The 19814-nt window shown below is 39.2% G+C and overlaps 1 protein-coding gene and 1 long non-coding RNA gene across 3 annotated transcripts in view; one reads left to right on the forward strand and one right to left on the reverse strand.

Moving 5' to 3' along the window:
• Positions 1-19814, forward strand: part of sox5 (SRY-box transcription factor 5) — an 80026-nt gene that overhangs the window by 56186 nt on the left and 4026 nt on the right. Inside the window, exons 9-13 of one of the 2 annotated variants that reach the window (XM_077709656.1) lie at positions 5981-6139; positions 10693-10894; positions 15392-15567; positions 17459-17561; positions 18221-18394. In XM_077709656.1, the coding sequence (XP_077565782.1) occupies positions 5981-6139; positions 10693-10894; positions 15392-15567; positions 17459-17561; positions 18221-18394 (814 nt within the window). The remainder of the gene's footprint in view (positions 1-5980; positions 6140-10692; positions 10895-15391; positions 15568-17458; positions 17562-18220; positions 18395-19814) is intronic. The other variant, XM_077709657.1, reaches the window with a different exon arrangement.
• The window catches only part of LOC144181273 (uncharacterized), a 52879-nt gene that overhangs the window by 17045 nt on the left and 16020 nt on the right, over positions 1-19814 (reverse strand). The window lies entirely within an intron of this gene.

A 19814-nucleotide genomic window follows, 5' to 3' on the forward strand; every position in this document is an offset into this window, starting at 1 on the left:
TATCTAAGTACTGTTTCATATCAAAGTACATTTGACCGGCGACCAAATGAAAGGCGACCAAACGTCCGGTCACGCCAAAAACTACATCTAGTCAGATATAAAATGCATACATGAGAGTTTAATATCTAAGAGAGAGAGTTTAATATCTAAGAGAGAGTTTGATCTCCAAGTACTGGTTAATATCTAAGTACTGTTTAATATCTAAGTACTGTTTAATATCTAAGTACATTTGACCTGGCGACCAAAAGGGACCAAAAGACCGGCCACCAAACGTCCACCGACCAAACGTCCGGCGACCAAACATCCGGTCACGCTAAAAACTACATCTACTCAGATATAGAACCCACGTGGAGTGACAAAAACGCACAAAAAGTCATTTTTCTGCACAAGGGCCCACTGACTCATTCAGGTTAAATGAAGTTCAAGCGGTAGTCTGCAAAAATCCACCTGCACCTGTCGCTCCTTAAACGCACCATGGGAGGAATAAGAAAGCGGTGGGAAATTCTATCAGCGGCCACGTTTGCCAGCGCCGCCGCTGATTTCATTATGACTCGGCCGAGTGTGTGCGCGTTGTTGGTGTCCTCAGATCACTGTTGCAATCTAGTCGTCCATATGTTACGCAGTGTTCCGACTCGCTTCAAATCTCAGCTTTGTCCAAAAAAAAAAAAGAAAGAAAACATCTTTCAGGCACTCGCATTGAGATTAAGGCTTTGTCAGAGATTTGGAAGGGCTCAACGAGTCTAAATATGCTGGGATTTCTTTTAGGGGTCATGTCATTTGTTAAGTATTTAGTCTTCAGGTTACTGTAGTGTAGCGGGTAACATAATATTTTCTGGGTAATAAGTAATTAGTATTTTTTAAGGTTTGGCTAGGCCTGTCACTTTTTGCGACAGTTATTTATTTTTATTTTATTTTTGCACGTAGTCTCTCTCGTTCAGATATAGGCAAACTACGGCCCATGAGCCACAAACGGCTCATTAGGCTTTTTAATCTGGCCCGCCGACGTTGTCCAAATTTATTTTTGGTTCCCCAAGATGGCGGGGTGACACGGAAGCCAGTGGCAGTAGCTCTGTCCACTCTTATTTGTTTTTCGTGATTTACAGCGCCTCTATCTTTTTTAAATTACATTTTAATATTTCTTAATACATTCCTCTTTACTTTGTACTTTATACTTTTTACTTTAAGAATGAGTGATGAGTTCTTAATACTTTAGTCCTTTTTTTCAGTTCATGTTTCGTATGTACTGTTAACGGATGCACTTTTTTATCTGTATCATATCTTGTGCTGACCCGACCCATCTGTCAAATTTTTAAAGTCAATATGGCCCCCCAGGCCTAAAAGTTTACCCACCCCTGCTCTAGTTACTCATAAAACAATTCAATTTGTACTCAGGTACAACGTGTATATAGTTCTTCCATATATGCGACTCAGTAAAAACAAAATAGGGTTAACAATCGAAGAATTATTTGCAAATTTAGCATAAAATTTCTTAAATCATTTAAAAATGTCGATTGGTCGCTCCGGTAATAACACGAAAGTATCCTTTGAGTGGTTTTCTGTTCATACGAATTTTTTTGTATTAATCTCCTAACGATTTATAAAGTGTTAGTACAAATGGGAGTCCTTCTCACACTCAATGTCGGCTTAATGCCACACATCCTTTGCAATTTTTTTCCTGGCTACTGAGTGCACAAGGTTGGCATTTAGCATCTTAATCTGGTGTGTGGTGGGGGGGTGGATGAGTGTGACATTGTGCATTAGACTGTATTAATCTGGCTCTTTTATTGACCCTTGATATTATTGATATTATCCACACAAATATGCAGAGAAGGACAGGCAAGACCCGTGGATATAAATGCACTTAAGCGAGGTGATGGGGGGGGGGGTGTAGGGGGGTAGGTGGTGTTGAAGTATTTGAAGGATTTTTGTGAATTTTGCGTGTGTTTCTAAGTGTGTGTATGGTTTAAAGAGGGTCAATGGCGTAGGTCAGGCATCATATGGAGAGGCAGATGTTGGAACATATTGTCCTGGATTATAGCGCTGTACACACCGGAGAAATGGATGACAGGCGGACAACAGACAGGCGGGCGGTGGGCGGGCGGTGGGGGGTTGTAAGAGGGAGACGGTGACGAAAGATATGAGGGATGACAATGGGGAAGTCAATACGCCAATTGCATTTCTCACATAGTTAAACATATCATTAGAATAGAGTTAAATTGACTTTCCAAGAGTTCGACTTTGGTTTTTTGGTGTTGTGAAAATGTTGTATTCAGACGGAAAGTGGGCGAGACAGACAGAAAAGAACCCATTAGAGGTTTTTTGGAACAATGGTCTTTGGTTTCGGCGGAAACAATAGCGGTTTGACTGAAGGGGAAAATGACAAAGAGGCAGTTGGTAATCCGAGTAAAAGCGTAGATTATTCATCCAGGAGTGTCTCATATGTAAAAAATAATAAGAATAACTAAGATGATAAGACGAGGAGCAATAAAGGAGGATTGTAACAATCATATAGTGGTAGTCCACTTTCTTATGGTTTGTTTTTAACAGTAAAATGAACAAATATGATAATCTTCAATTTTTGTGCTTGAATATGTGCACTCTGGATTTCAAATTTATCAAGGTACAGTCATTTTTATTCTAAAACTGTCATTTTTGGTCAAAAACAGTCATTTTATTTGTAAAAAAACAGTCATTTTTTGGTCAAAAACTCATTTTTCAGTTAAAAACTGTCATTTTTGGTCAAAAACAGTCATTTTTTTGGTCAAAAACTGTCATTTTTTTGTCAAAAACTAAAAGAACACTTTCACATCTGGATGTACAATACATCATCTATCAAGTCATAATAAACAAAATTTACTGTTGGAATTTGGCGAAAATCCTCCAAAAAAATGCAATTTCACATATATTTGCAAAGCAATATCATGCATCTTATTTTGCTATAAATTACGTTAAAGTTACCATAAGTGGGAGTTCGCTAAAGCATAAAAAAATACTTGTAGTTAGTTATATCATGACAATTTTTGCAGATTTTGTCAATAACACTTAGCCTAAACCTGCTTTAAAATACATTATCACATTAGAGAATTAAAAATGTTAAAAAATAGATAGTTTTCTCAGTTCATCTCCGACACACACACGCATTTGAAGACTGACATTTCAATTTCCTTATTCTCCTCCAACAACTATGATTGCATTTCCCCTTTTCCTATTTGTTGATTCACCATGTGTGTGCACGCCTTGTGTAAGCACCCGTGTGTGTGTGTGCGTCACCACACTTTTGCTCCTCCAGCCACCCCAGGGGGTTCTGTGCTGTCACTTCCTGTTTGTTGACATGCACGCCGTCGTGGCGACGCTCTGGGCGTACTCGGCGGTCCCTCTCTCCTCCTTTAGTGCGCGTATATGTGCGTATGTGTGTGTGTATTTGTCAACCCATTGAGTGAGCTTTGAGTGACAGGACTTGGCCGTGTAATGGAACTCAATACAGTCTGCAAATAAAGCGGCCTTTGAAGCACTGGTCCAAATATGGCCGAATACACACACACACACACACACACACACACACACACACATAACGCCTACAGTCTACTCGCTAGGGGGTGTGGCTAGTGGAAGGGCGATGGGCAGTACAAAGCAACTAATTGAAGCCCAGGCTGATCCAATCTCAGCGAGCTGGCCCCTGTCAGCGGACCGCCAAAGCCCGCTACGGCCCCCCCTCCGTCGCTACTGTGGCATCGCTTCCCGTCTGCCGAGTGGTCCGCAATTATACTTTCTTTCCTCGGAGTAGGGAGGACAAGTGTAGATATTTTTTGACTGTAAAAGGCAATGAAGCGGGAAAAGATGTTTTCAACATATTTTAAGTCAATAGTCTACTTAGTAATTTGTTTTTTTTGTTATTCTAATGGGCTTTACATGTTAAAAGAAGGGTTTAGTTCAGGGGGGGGGTAAACTTTTTGGGGCAGGGGGGGCTATATTGACTTTAAAAATTTGACAGATGGGCGGGGTCAGCACAAGATATGATACATGTAAAAAAGTGCATCCGTTAACAGTACATATGGAACATAAACAGGAAAAAAAGGAGTAAAGTATTAACATACTCATCACTTATTATTAGTGTAAAAAGTATAAAGTATTAAGTAAAAAGGAATGTATTAAGAAATATTAAAATGTCATTTAAAAAAAGATAGAAGGGCTGTAAAACACGAAAAACAAATAAGAGTGGACAGAACTACTGCCACTGGCTTCTGCGTGACGGCGCCATCTTGGAAAAAAAAATAATTATAATTTGGACAACGTAGGCGGGCCGGATTAAAAAGCCTAACAAGACCATATATGGCCCGCAAACCGTAGTTTGCCCATACCTACACTACCACCACTACCTCACCATGCCAGTTCTTTCAATCCAAAATCTGTGACAAACTCCCAATGAATATTGTCAGTGACAGGCAGCAGATTATTCCACAATCAAATATGAGTTCCCACCAAACCCTTCTATTTTTTTCCTTGTTTTTCCCTTCTGTGCACGCCAGCTCGATTGACTCCCTCTTCTTATTTGTCTAAAAGAGAGACAAATGTCTGTATCACGACAGCAGAGGGAATCGGGAGTTACGGCTGCTGTCAAGGCTGATGGAGAGAGAGGTGCAAACAGACAGAAAGACGAAGAATAGCAAAAAAAAAAAAAAGACAGCATCTCTTTCTTTTTGGCCATTTGCATAAGCAGCCTTTGTTTAGCAGTAATGGCCGACCGCCAAAGCCCAACAGAAGGATGCAAGTTAAACTATAGAAAAAAAGAAGGAAGCGTACTTGCATTCCCTGAAAACAAAAGTCTGAAATAAATAATCTTAACTCCCAAATTGAGTGGAGGAGGGTACACAAATATACAAATACATCTGTTGGTTCTTTCCAAAAAAGCGACATTTTTCCACTCTTCATAATTTGTGGCTACTGCAGATTTGTATTAAGTGGCATGAAAGAAAAACTTGAGGAAAACTGACGCGCCCTCTAAATTGTGGCAGAAAAATGATTGCATAAATAAGCAAGACAACATAATACTGCTTAATTAAACGCCTCGATTATGGCGATAAGATGTTTTCTTGCAGATTGGATACAAACAAAGAGAAGTGTACTATGTTTGCATAACTTTTTGGGGGTTTTCACTTTCAGACTGAGGGAAAAATGACAAAGAGGCAGTTGGTAATCCGAGTAAAAGCGCAGATTATTCATCCAGGAGTGTCGCATACGTGAAAAATGAACTATGAACTAAGATGACAAGACAAGGCGCAATAAAGGAGGATGGTTACAATCAGATAGTGGTATTCCACTTTTTTATGGTTTGTTTTTGACAGTAACATGAACAAACATGATAATCCTCAATCTTTGGACTTCAATATGTGCACTATGGATTTCAAATTTGTCAAGGGGATGCCGATTAATTTTTTTTTTTAGGTCAAAAACTCTTTTTTGGGCAAAAACTGTCATTTATTGGTCAAAAACTGTCATTTTTTGGTCAGAAACAGTCATTTTTTGGTCAAAAACAGTTTTTTTTTAGCCAAAGAGTCATTTTTTAGCCAACAACTGTGTTTTTTTGGTCGAATACTGTATTTTTTGTCAAAAACTGTCCTTTATTGGTCAAAAACAGTCATATTTTGCTCAAAACTGTCATTTTTTGGTCAAAACAGTCATTTATATGACCTCAATATATCCCAAGATGCACCTGGAGAGGACATCTCAGGGCCTATGGTCAAAGAGGCTGTTAGCGCTTCTCCCAAGGGGCTTAAGAAAGAAGTCTAGTACGGAAGGGAGGGTAGAAAAGACAGGCAATGTCCCTTCTCTGTGTGGCACAAACAAACCCGGTCACTAATGGCCTCTTCTCCGTGTGCTTTTTAGCTTTTTTGTTTACGCTGGTATTCATTTATTCATGCTGCCCCTTTCTCTTCCGTCCTACGTCCACCCCCGCCCTGTTTTTTTTTTCAACCCTCTGCAGCAGTTGTACGCAGCTCAGCTGGCGGCCATGCAGGTCTCCCCCGGGGCTAAGCAGCATGGTTTGGCGTCCCAAGTCAACTTGGGCACGCATTCCCCGCCCAACAACGTGCACGCACAGAGCGACAAGGGCCGCAACTCCCCGCAAGCAAACAAGGCTAAGGTAAACATGAGGAAGTGCACTAACGCTGGAAAAGTCAATTTCTTCTACATAAAAATGCATGGGGGGGTCAAGTGAAGCTCAGTTGACCGTCAGACCAATATTTTGCAAAAATGTCTTTCCCCTTACGTGACAATTATAGAGATTTTATTTTGCAAAATCCAAACGATGTGGATACAAATTGGTAAAGTCTAGTTTTTAGTTTTAATGTCAATTGCACACTACTCTCGTCTTCTCTGCGCAGCAGCAATCCAAAACTTCAATCAATTTTAATGGAAAATAAGCCAAAAAAAACTAAATACTCCTTTCTGAGTAGCATCAAAGCTGGAATACTATTAATGAATGAATTTGTTCAAAAGTAAGAGGAAAAAAAACTAGCAGTTTATATGAGTAAATTGACTAAATTGCAAGAATTTTGTATTACAACCAAAGTTCCCTCTAAGCTGTACGCAAGCACAATTGCGCACTACTCTCGTCTTCTCTGCGCAGCAGCGATCATATGGCATACAGTAAATAAAATTTAATCTTTTTTTTTTACACATTTCCCCATGATGGCGCCGTTTAAGCAGCAGCCAGTGGCAGTAGCTCTGTCCACTCTTATGTTTTTTCTGTTTTACAGCATGTTTTACATGAAAAATTAGAGGCAACATTGACATGCACCTGCTTATGGCAGTTGTGATACTGGCGAGCAATGATGATGTCACTCACACTGGTACTCAGTGCGCTAAGAAACGTTGTCTTTCTGCCCAGACCAACAAAAAAATAGAGAAAACATTGCTCACAATACAGTTTCAGTCCATTTTAATTGTAATTTGATTGATTTCAAGTGCCGAAAATGTTTGGTCAACTCTAGTTTTCCGTTAACGATGACCTTATTTATAACACACTTGAATCTTCCATAAATCATATTATGAATGACTGAAATTCATATCATAAAGTGCTTTTAGTATAAAAAGCCAATTAGTTTCACTATTAATAAGTGCTGCATAAAAATACGAGAAGGACGAAAAACACTTTGTTAAGTGCATTCCTCCTCCTCCAAATTTAATCTATTAATTAAAAACTAAACAAAAACAGGATTTGGTCAATGGAACAGACCCAAAATTCAATTAGTTCTTTTTTTTTGGCTCATGCCGACGCCCCCTTTAAAAAAAACCCACTCGGTTCAAAGTGAAAATTGGCTAAGTTGCATCTTTGGCTGTGCTGAAACTCTCTTAAAAGGATGCTGATTATGTTATGCTACATGTACTTCTTGCTGTAAATCCTCGCAACAATTTGCATTGATTGACAAGGTGTAGCAAATTCTGTTTACATTGGTTTTTTCTAGCGTTACGACATAAACGTTGTCAATGTTTGTCTGGGCGTGATGTGCGCATGGTGCCTTCTTTTCCTGTCTTTTCTTATCCAACCATCAACTCTACAGATAAAGCCTAACGCACGTTAACTCAGCACGTTAGATGAATATATCTCTCAATGAATAACAATTAAAAATATGAATTCTTTACAGCTCTCTCTGTCAAAAAAAGGTTCCAAACCCGCTTTAAATGATATAAATCCACAACAAGCCCCCAAACGACTATAAAAAACAACATTTCCGCCCATTTATCGCCTATAAATAATCCCTATTTCAACTATGTCAACTACTATCCACTCCCCTCGCCATTTAAAACAAATATACTCTAAAATCCAAGCAAGATCATCCCAATTCCCCCTCACCCTTAAAAAAAAATCCTCCTGAGAATAAACCACGTGAATCTGTTGACAAGCAGGGTCACATCCACATCATCACCATCCCAGACCTCCTTCCAACTCCCTGCGCGTCTTATTATCATATATATGGACTTGGGCTGACCCCAGAGTGCCACGGCCCATGGCGGAAAAACCGTAATAATCCCCCCCCTGCCCGGTGGGAGCATGGCAGACTAGCGTACGGACCCCGGCGGGCTCCGTAGAGCCCAAATGGCCGAGTGACCGCTGTGCTCATGACTTCTATCATCTGCTCTTTTACCGCCCTTCTTTTTTCTCTCTCTGTCTCTTTTGGGCGAGCGACATGTATATTTCAGAGGTGCCTTCCCCCCTGTGGGATGAGTCTCAGGTCTGGAGTCATTTAGAGACCCGCTGCCTGCCTTTGCTCACAGCTGTTTGGACTCAGGCACACATCGCTTAAGTGCTTTACCCTCGGGTGAGACACTTGTGCACATTCACATTCACACACATAGATGTTGGGGAAGAAGACATATGCACAAATCACTGCTACATTCTTATACATAAGATGGAGGGGTACTGTTGGCCTAATTTAAGATTTTGAGGAGTTGTTTTGATTTTGTTTTCGGATAACTACACTTAGATATTGTCGGTGGGATAATTTATAAAGTCTGCTAATGGTAATGGACAAGCTCATAGGGAGAAATTGTCGTCGAATTTCATTAGTTTTAATGGTGTAGTCGTGTTAATCTATTTGTTTTAGACATTACTAAAGGTGTGCTGGAGAATAGTTGGACTAGTTTTTTTGCTTTATGCTGTTTTTGGGAGTAAAATGATAAAAATATTGACATAATTGTTTTTGCATTTTAGTTCAACTATAAGGTGCACCACATTATAAGGCGCACTGCATTATAAGGCGCACTGCATTATAAGGCGCACCCTCAATGAACAACACTTTTTTTCATATATAAAGCACACTGGATTATAAGTCGCCCTGTCTTTTTTGGAGAAAATTTAAGACTTAAGTTCGCCTTATAGTCGTGAAAATACAGTAAATAGGAAAATACGACAAATACAGCTGAAAATAAGCCAACTTTTCTAAACACTTGAACTCAAGGCAACTATTTCCCCCCCCAAAAATGGTAAATGTTCTACATTGGAAGTGTACCCACCAAACAACTTGATTCCCAAACACACCCATCCGGTTTCCCTCTGTTCTCTGACATCACTTCGTTTATTTTATCCGCCAAAAAAGACACAAAAGCAATTGTACGATTCTCCATTCCCAACCACACGCAGGCTTTAAAGGCCTCACACACACACAATTTAAAGCTTGTTGAACAATGTCTGGCGCTTCCATACACACAACAAGTGGGTCCAAGCCTCTCAGCTTGACTGTCTCAACTAATTCCTCTACATTGGCATAATGCAGGTTGGCCACCTTCCCACCATAGGATTTGCTTTGGCTAAGAGAGGAAATTTCCCCCATCCGTTGTACAAGAGGCAGAGAAGCATTATCTATTTGTAATAAATATTCAAAAGGCATTCGGCAGCCAAAGCTTGGTATAATATGGGTCAGGATTGAGAAGATCCCCTCTCGTTTGTTTTATTTGTCTTTTCCTACTCTCCTGTGTTCTCATTGTTTGGCGGAAGACATCTTTTTACTCGATTTAGTGAAGATCCCCCTCCCCCTTAATGAAGAACAATCCGGTTAGGCCTCACCGCACACACACACACACACACACACATAGCCTATCAAAGTGCAGAGGGGCTTAATTGGAAGAGCTTAATTGAGTTGTGAAAGGCTTAAGGAGTGGGAATCAGTGAAAGTCAGCCCATAATGAGTGGATATAGCTCACTGTATGTACGACCCAACCTGGGCAGCCATTCAAGTCATTACACTATGGAGAAATGAAGAGAACAGCACAATTCCAGGATATTTTAGCCTAGAGTGAAATTTGCCATCATGCGAAGGGTGCTTGGACGTTTGGTCGCTGGTCTTTTGGTCCCTTTTGGTTGCTGGTGAAATGGTGACAAGAGAGTTTACTGTTGAAACCAGCTATCAAAATTATATTCAAAAAAGAGAGTTTAATATCTAAGTACTGTTAAATATCTAAGTACTGTTTAGAATCTAATTACTGTTTAATATGTAAGTACTGTTTAATATCTAAGTACTGTTTAATATATAAGTACTGTTTAATATCCAAGTACTGTTTAATATCCAAGTACTGTTTAATATCCAAGTACTGTTTAATATCTAAGTACTGTTTAATATCTAAGTACTGTTTAATATCCAAGTACTGTTTAATATCCAAGTACTGTTTAATATCTAAGTACTGTTGAAACCAGCTCTCAAAATAATATTCATGAGACAGAGTTTAATATCTAAGTACTGTTTAAAATTTAAGTACTGTTGAAAACAGTAGATATTTAGATAATAAGCCCCCTCTCATGAATATAATTTTGAGAGCTGGTTTCCCCAGTAAACTCTCTGTCACCATTTGACCGGCGACCAAACGGGACCAAAAGACCGGCGACCAAATGTCCGGTCACGCATGTGAGGTCAACAGCAAGGGCGACAAGGCCACCACTATGAAAAATACTAGAAGCGCTGGCGTTGTGCTACACAGAGCAATGGGAGGCGTGATGCTTCCACACTAGTGCATGATGTCGAGGGCTGCATGCGGCATGTGCACATCCCCAATCGGAAAGCACCCGGACTGGTTTGCATGCGGATGGATGTCAACGGCATGCGCCCCGGTTGGCCTTCCCGGCCAGACTGGCTAGATCCGCTCCCCACCCCCGAATTGCTAGTCACAGCGGGCGACACTGTGCTGTTTTGGTTTTTGCAGGACAGTGAGGGCGCACAGCCATTGAACCTGTCGGCCAAGCCTAGGGCATCCGAGAGCAAGTCACCCAACTCCCCCCCAACTTCCCCACAGGTCCCCGCTGCCGTTGCCGCTGCCGCCAAGCTGGGCTCCGTCGGCGGCTCCCTGAAGCACAGTGTGGCACCCTCCAGTATCGGAGGACCTCCGGCAAGAGTCAGCTCAATAGGTTGGTCTACTCTTTGTCTTCCATGTTTAAATAGCATCGAAAAATGTGGCATAGTAAGTGTCATGGAGATTAATGGCCATTTTACCAATGACTGAGTTAAATATTCTCAAAAAGGGTTTTAAGAGTATTTAATACAGGTTTTCTCCAAACTCAAACGTATGATCCAAACAGTGACTTTTTCTAATAATATATACTTATACTAATAATATATATACTTATACTTACTAATAAATACTTTGCTTAATAAGTCAAGCTAAGCTTTTGACGAAGAGAGCCATATACAATTCATATTTTCAAACATTATTCCTTGAGAGCCATACTAAGAATTTAAAAGTAAAAATACATGAAAATGTGAGCATTTATTATTCATTTCACCACTTCAAAAGTTAACAAAAGTCTGAATTATTCTAAAAAACATTATTACACTGCTGCTAATCAATGAGTATCAATGAGAGAATGCATGCAGAAGTCTAATGAAGAAAAATATGATTTAAAAAGGCGAAGAGCCATATACAAAAGAGCCACATATGGCTCCCGAGTCATATACATCCATCAAAAAAGCCACTCATGGCTCCCGAGCCATATACACCCATCAAAAGAACCACATATGGCTCCCAAGCCATAGGTTCCCTACCCCTGCCTCAAATTGACATCATTTTAGCAAATTAAACTCCAAAGTTAAATACAACTGAACTCCCACACACACACATTGGTCACTAAATTTCATATTCAATTCCCTTTTAGCTTCTTTTCTCCAATTCCCTCCAATTCCACACCAATTCAAAAACATTGAAATCTTATTGCTTTGTCTAAAATGCAACATTTCCCAACCCAAATCCCACAACAGCAAACCATTATTTATGTTTTTTTAGTCCAATTCTCCTTCCTCATTCCATACATTTTCATTTTTTGACACATATGCTGCCACCACGGGCTTATATCCAAAAAAAATCGCTTTTTGAGCCAGGCTGCACCAATCCCCTTTTTTTTAATTTAAACGCAACAACATCCCTGGGTACGCTGTCGGCAAACATACCCCCAAAAATAGCAACGTTCCTTGCAAGTGTCGCCATTGTCGGTGGCGTAATCACCCCCGATCATATGCACCCTTGCGCGCATACATAAAACAGAACCTAAATGAATCGCTGTTTTGTGGCATTTAATCCATTTTTCATGCTACGCAGATAGTTCAAATATTTCACATATGTAACAAGCTATAATTAGTATGTTTGTGTTATTGTTGGGTGTTTTTATTCCTTCCCAAACCCCCCCATCCACCGCCTCCGTGCTACTATTTGCCTGGCGGGCCTGCTGCATTGTTATGTGTTTATTAGTAACTGAAAGAGACATGAGTGGTGATGTGGGGGGGTAGAAAAGATGCAAGAGGGATTAACAAGCGGGGGAATAATAAATTAAGGCACGTATGACAGACAGGAGGTATCACCAATGAGATTAGAGAAGCTTTTTACATGAGCGAGGCTGAAAAATACAACTAAAACGCACACAAAAGCTTACACAAATGCATCATTTTGTCGTCAAACCCAATCTGACTTCTCGGCTAATCTCACTGTTTTTCAACAAATCGCCGGATTTAATATCAGATTAGTGGATTAGCGGTCCCAGATGTTTTTTGTTCGGGAAAAATGGATTAGAGCATTTAAAGTTTGTGTGTGTGATCCGGAGGAATATTTGGATGCTTTTGTGATGAGCCGATGTCGAATGTTGGGGTCCATCTGTTGCCGGGCAGGGTTTATCATGGTTATTAGTGTATTTGTTAGTGTGGTTGGTAGGCGTGTTAGGGTTCTTGTTGGAGATTTGGAAGGGGGATTGGAGAGATGGGAAAGTTGGAAAAGAGTCGAGACTAGCTGGGGGTAGTTTGGGATGTGTTCTTGTTCATAATTTTGGGGGGAGAAAGTGTACATTAAAATATATATTTCAGAGTATCAGAATAAGTGAAATGGAATTGAAATTGTCTTTGGATTTCAGTCACTATTTACTTCAATGTGAATATTGGTCAAATTGAAGTTTAATATCTAAGAGAGAACTTTAATATCTAAGAGAGAAGTTTAATATCTGAGAAGTTTAATATCTAAGACAGAAGTTTAATATCTAAGAGAGAAGTTTAATATCTAAGTACTGTTTAAAATCTAAGTACTGTTTAATATCTAAGTGCTGTTTAATATCTAAGTACTGTTTAATATCTAATTACTGTTTAATATCTAAGTACTGTTTAATATCCAAATACTGTTTAATATCCAAGTACTGTTGAAACCAGCTCTCAAAATTATATTCACGAGAGTTTAATATCTAAATATCTACTGTTTTCAACAGTACTTCTATATTTAACAATACTTAGATATTAAACAATACTTCGATATTAAACAATACTAGATATTAAACTCTTAGATATTAAACTCTCCTGAATATAAATTTGAGAGCTGCTTTCAGCAGTATTTTTTTGTGTATTAAACAGGGAACTCTAAATTAATTTTGAGTCATTTCCCCAATACTCAAATCAAACTTTTACATGAAAACTTCCAATTTGAGAGTATATTTTAGATATATCCTTTTAGAAAACAACTACTACAACCACTAATGGTATGACAAAAAAAGCAAGTGATGCCAACATCTCTCAGTCATTCCACTGCCTAACAGACCCTCCAGGCCAGTTTCTCTCCATCATCTCACTGGCCATCCATCTTCCCATCTCAAGTAAAATTGATGGCTTGTCACTGCCTTCAATTTCAACCCCTTTTTTTTGCTATGCGTTTGTCACCATTGCCAAAGTTTGCCAGCATTTGTGGTCCTAAAATGCTCTTTGCCTGTCGTAGGGGGGATTTTAAGAGGCTAAAATGAAATAAAGAGAGTAACAGAAGCCTTCTCCACTATTTGGGTCACATACACTTGTCTGAATAGTTGGCATCACTGTCATTTTGACACACATAAACATACACTTCCCTCCCCTTTTTGGGGGGGATTAAAATTGACTGCCGTCACCTTTTTCTTCTATCAAAAACCAAACCCAACCCCCCACACGTCCAGAATTCTCTTCGACTTCTAAAAGAGTTCACGGCTCTGTCATTACCAATCTGAAGCCGGTAATCTGGCCTGAGATGGCATTAGCGAGGGTGGGGGGTGGCGGCTTAACGCAGATAAAGACCCCCTTAAACCAATGGCGGCTCTTTGTTATCGGTGAGTGCGAGTGATGGAGAAGTTTGAAGGGGTTACCTGGCTAGAAATGTGGAATTAAAGATGTAATTTTATTGTCAAATATCAATATAGACGCTCTTCTACTTACGAATATTCAACTTACGAACAAACGGTATATACGAACATGTCTGCAAATTGTGTTTATGTCGAAAAATACGTTAGAAAACTTCGATTTTGTATTGCACGCCTGGCGCTGTGAGAACTCGGCTCACCCAGCTTCCTCTGCAGTGCGGAAGTGCGTGAACGTATCTCCAGTGCGCAAAGATACTTTTTCATTTCTATCATTAAGTATCTGGTGCATCTATTATTCAATATGGTTGGTGAAAAGGGAAAGGCTGAAAAGTGAGGGAGGTGCAAGGATTAGGCAAGCCATTTCATTTGAAACCAAAGTGGTAATAATAAAGAAGCTTGATGCGCGTGAGAAAGTGGTGAGCGTTGCACGAGAATACAATTTGAATTGTTTGACCGTCAGTAGCATTTAGAAAGAGAAAGATGGAGCAGCAGGACCCAAATATTGAACATTGCACAAAGGTTGCAAATCAATTGAATGATGCCATACAGTGCTACCACATTTATGATGAAAAAACTAAAACTGCAATAGTCATTAGATAGCTTCTTTTGGCCAGTTTCTCGCAAATCTCTCTCTAATGTATGTATACAGTACTGTATGTATTCACTCCATCTTATTAAATGTTTTTTTTTCAGTACAAACCAATGCTGGTTACTTATACAAGCCTTAAACCTACAAATGCACTTATATAAACCTTCAGTATACGTATATAGGCCTTAAAAATACAAACACACTTATATAAACCTTCAATATACTTATATTGGCCTTAAACATACAAATGCACTTATATAAACCTTCAATATACTTCTATAGGCCTTAAACATAATTTTATAATACAAAATATAGCACTGACTTCAATTTGAACAATTTCAACTTATGAACAATTTCAACTTATGAACAATTTCAACTCATGAACAATTTCAACTTATGAACACTTTCAACTTATGAACAAGAGCTCGGAACCTAACTCGTTTGTAAGTAGAGGAACGTCTGTACACATTTGTGCCTATTTAAATCAAAAGGGCGGTTAGCTCCAAGCCAAGACTGGCTCGGGGTGCATTCTGACTCACTTCGGTTCCCCTTTTCTTCCAAGTGTATGCTAATGTCTTGACCTCTTGGCAAAAAAATAGGGGAAGCGTGCTTCCCACTAAGCACCAAATGCAAATGACATTCACGGTCATTTGAAAAGATGACAAAAACGCCACCGCTTGTCTCAGCAGACTTGCTGTCGTCGCTCTCGTCGGGAGCCTACCTGAACGACCACGAGGCCGTGACCAAGGCCTTCGCCGAGGCCCGACAGATGAAGGAACATCTTAAACGGGAGCAGCAGGTGCTCGACGCTAAAGTGGCGGCAGTCAGTAGCCTCGGACTCAACAATGGACGCTCCGACAAGGTAAAGACGTGACACTGGCTTTTGCAAAAATTAACCAATATTTTCTCACTACAACTGCATAACATTTATCTTTAAAAAGTTTATTTTAAATGTTAAAAAACAACAACAACTACTTCTACATCATTCACAAATGCCGATATGGCTCCATTTTCAACTCCGACAGACAATATTTCTGCACACATGAAAAAATGTTAATTAAAAAATGTATTTGAGTATTAACCCAACACAACTAAAAATTTTTGCACCCCTCCAAGTCAACTGCAAATATGAGCTACACATTCAATGTACCATATTTTCACGACTATAAGGCGAACTGCATTATAAGGCACACCCTCAATGAATGCCATTTTTCCATATATAAGGCGCACTATATTATAAGGTGCACTGGATTATAAGACGCACTGTCTATTTTGAAGAAAATGTAAGACTTTTAAGTGGGCCTTATAGTGGTGAAAATACGGTAATTGCTATTGACTTCCAGGTATGAAGCACTCACTACTTTACAGTCACCTCTAGAGCCGGCCATTGCTGATGTTTTGGGTTTTTTTGTATAAAATCTTGCAGTGGGGGAGGAGCTAAATGATGGAAGATGTTGTACACTAAGATGGGAGCTGCATATTTAACAGTATTGTTTCAGTTCAGGCGTTTGTGTTTTTTTAATATCCGACAGTGGTGGTTTTTCGTTCTTGGTTTTCAGTTTTTTCCATATATAAGGCGCACTGTCTATTTTGGAGAAAATGTAAGACTTTTAAGCGCCTTATAGTCGTGAAAATACGGTACATATTGCTTAACATCAGTTAACCAGCTCAACCTTACACCATCTTGTGGAAGACAATCGAACAATTCTGCCTGTCACCAAAAACACAAAAATCCATGGCATGACTCCATTTTTCAGAAAAACTGTCGTAGATTACGTCTCAACCCATACACTCACTTCTACTCCCTCCATTTTTTCTGGCTTTGTCAAGCCACGGGTACCGACACACCAGAATTGTCGTCCCTGACACTCGGAAAGGGATTAGTTTTGTCGCTACTTTGTGTCTCGGCGCCTATGTCAGCTGCTCAATCCACTTTCCTTGTATACGGCGTTTAGGGCTTAATGTCAGACTAGCCTGTCATCCACTCTGTCTCCCCTCTTGTACATCATATTTAATCTTAATATCTAAGCACATGGAGGACATGATGTCCTTTTTTTTCTTCCCCTTCCCTGTAAAATGAGCTCTGATCACATGTTTGACACGCAGATAATTCCTACAAATCTCTTTGCTGATGACTCCAGAGAGATAAATAGCTCTCTTGTCTATTTAACTCAAAATGCAATGGGGAAATTATAGCTAACAATTAAACCGTTTTTACAGCTAAAAACTTGCAGCCGGCACGTTCGGGTCGTGTTTAAATGGAGGTTTTTTTTTGAAAAGGTTGTTTTAGAAGACAACAAGGGGGTTGCTGGCCGCGTTTAAGTACATAATTAACGTGTAAAAAAATAAAAACGGCTGCCAAGTTGTAGTACACATTAAGCATGTAAATGTGCAGTGAATTAAGCGTTTATTGGCGGGAGTAAATACTTAGCGGGTAACCCCCAATGTGGCCCCGTTTTTCCTCTCTAATGCATCGACCTATGGGGGGCCTTCGCGATGCTCGTCCAGTGCAGGTGGTTCGGAATTCTAAATGCTCGTAAATATTCCAAAGCGGGAATTGGGAAAGTGATTGTGGATGTTTTTGAGTGACTTTTAAAGTGTTGTTGTTTTTTAATGAAGGAAAATGTTTTTTTTTTAAGTTTTTGGGGTTTTTTTGGTGGGTTTTGCAGTGTTTTAAAGTGTGTTGTTGTGTTTTAATGAAGGAAAATTGTTTTTTAAATGTTTTTTGGGGTTTTTTTTGGTGGGTTTTGCAGGACAAAGCGGCCTTGGAGAGTTTGAGTCAACAGTTAAAGCAGCAGGCAGAGGATAAGTTCAGCCACGCCATGTTGGATTTCACCATGAGTGGCGACTCAGATGGTAAATAAGTCAAAATATAACAAGAATCTGAAGTATTATATCTAGTATGTTTTAGGTTTTAGGTGTATAATTTCAGGTTTGGGTATAATGTTGTTGTATTATGTGTGTTTTAGGTATTGATAAATATTTCTTAATGTATTTTTCATCATTTTAATCCACATAGGTTTAAATTTATGTTTAGTAAAGAGCATAACAGTAGAAATTCTTAGTGTGTTTTAAATTTAATTGAAAGGTAAGCGTCCATGCAATTAAAAGTATATTAAAAAATGCATTTCTATATAAAGTCCTGTATTTGTATCTATTTAAGACATTTTTTATCTTACTTTTTTTCATCACACAGTAGAATACAATTTTCCAATTACATTTTATATTATTATCAGTTGTATTTCTTCCAAAACTAAACATTTTTCAATATTTATGTTAGGTTCAATAATTGTACTTGAATATAATATTGGATGGTTAAAAAAACAACAACTGCAACATATGCAAAAAACACAAGGTAAAAAAAAAAACATTTACCAATATTTGTATATTTTGAACCCTTTTTCACCTATTTGAATTATTATTTTTTAAACAAAGTCATTCAATCTAGTTTAGTTTTTTCAAGTCCACATTTCAGATCAAATCGTACCTAAAAGCTCTCATTTTTCTCCCCTCAGGCTCTCCGAGCGTGTCAGACTCACGGATATTCCGCGAAGCTCGAGGTCGCGGCAGCAGCGAGCCTCACATTAAACGGCCCATGAACGCCTTCATGGTTTGGGCCAAAGACGAGCGCAGGAAGATTCTGCAGGCTTTCCCCGACATGCACAACTCTAACATCAGCAAGATTCTTGGTAAACAAACACTTCCACTTTGTCGCACATCAAGAACGGAAACCCACACACACTTGTTCTTGAACGGCAAGAGAACGTGTGGAAAATGACAGTATAATTCAGGGGTAGGGAAGCTATGGCTCGGGAGCCATATGTGGCTCTTTTGATGGGTACTTATGGCTCTCTGCTAAGATGTGAGTTAAAATCTGTTTTAATCTTCCAGTTTTTAATGAAACCTTTCTGCATCCAATTGATAAGCATCAGGGTAACAATTTTGTCAACATAATTCTGAGACTTTTTCTACTTTAAAGGCAGTGAAATGACTAAAAACGTAGATATTTTCATGTATTTTTACTTCTAGTAAATTCAGAGTATGGCTCTCAATGAATAACAATTGAAAATATGAATTGTTTATGGCTATCTCTCTGTCAAAAAGGTACCCGACCAATGATGTAGAAGTAGTTGTTGTTTTTTAAAATTTAAAATATACTTTTTTAAGAAAATCTGGCTCTTATCTAACCTGAAAATCGCTGGTGACAGAAGTGAGATACTACATCTAGAACTGCTTTAATCCTATTTTTTTCACTATACACTTCTGGAATGCATCCTCATTAATTAGCAACAGCATGAGAATATTTAAACAAAATATTCATTTTTTCCACTTTAAATGTGTAGAAATTACAAAAAAAATTGAAAAAACACTCATTTTCATGTATATATTTTGACTTTTAAATTCCTAGTATGGCTCACAAAGAATAACAATGAAAAATACGCATTGTTTCTATCTCTCTTCTTTCAAAAAACCCTTCACTATAATAGATCCATAAGGCATTAAACAAGCAACACACCGCCTGACATTTCACCCGGGCCTTTGGGATCAACCCTGACATTTTAAAGAGCTTCTAAGCGATTGAGAAATCTGGGAAATCTGGTTTTAATAAGCCTCTTCTCTTCTCTCTCTCTCTCTCTCTCTTTCTCCAGTGGTTCTCTATCTCCCTCGGCCTCAATTGCTAACAGATCGTAGAACAGACGAGGACAGCCAAGTGCTGACAGCTTTTAGCCATTAAACATACAGTAGTCGAGTGCAAATTCAGACCAGATATGAGGCTGCGCTAGAGGGAAACAGGCGCAAGATTACACCCACACACACTCACACACACACACATACACATACACACTTACACTTGCCTATGATCCAAGCTCCGCCGCTACCGGGAACAACCCTCATTAGTGTGGATAAGTACCTGGCGTCCCCTCATTAACCCCACTTTTCCCGAGTGGATGCCACTGACCGACGCTCGGCTGCAATTTAAACCCGTTCTCCAACGTCTCGTCATCTCGCCTGAGTTATAATAATGATTCATTACTAGTGGCTAACGATTTTGCGCTTTGTCTTGCTTTGTTAATTGATTGGGGTAATTCTGTATGGAAAGAAAAGACA

Source organism: Stigmatopora nigra, chromosome 23 (assembly GCF_051989575.1).
Source record: "Stigmatopora nigra isolate UIUO_SnigA chromosome 23, RoL_Snig_1.1, whole genome shotgun sequence".
Lineage (NCBI taxonomy): Eukaryota > Metazoa > Chordata > Actinopteri > Syngnathiformes > Syngnathidae > Stigmatopora > Stigmatopora nigra.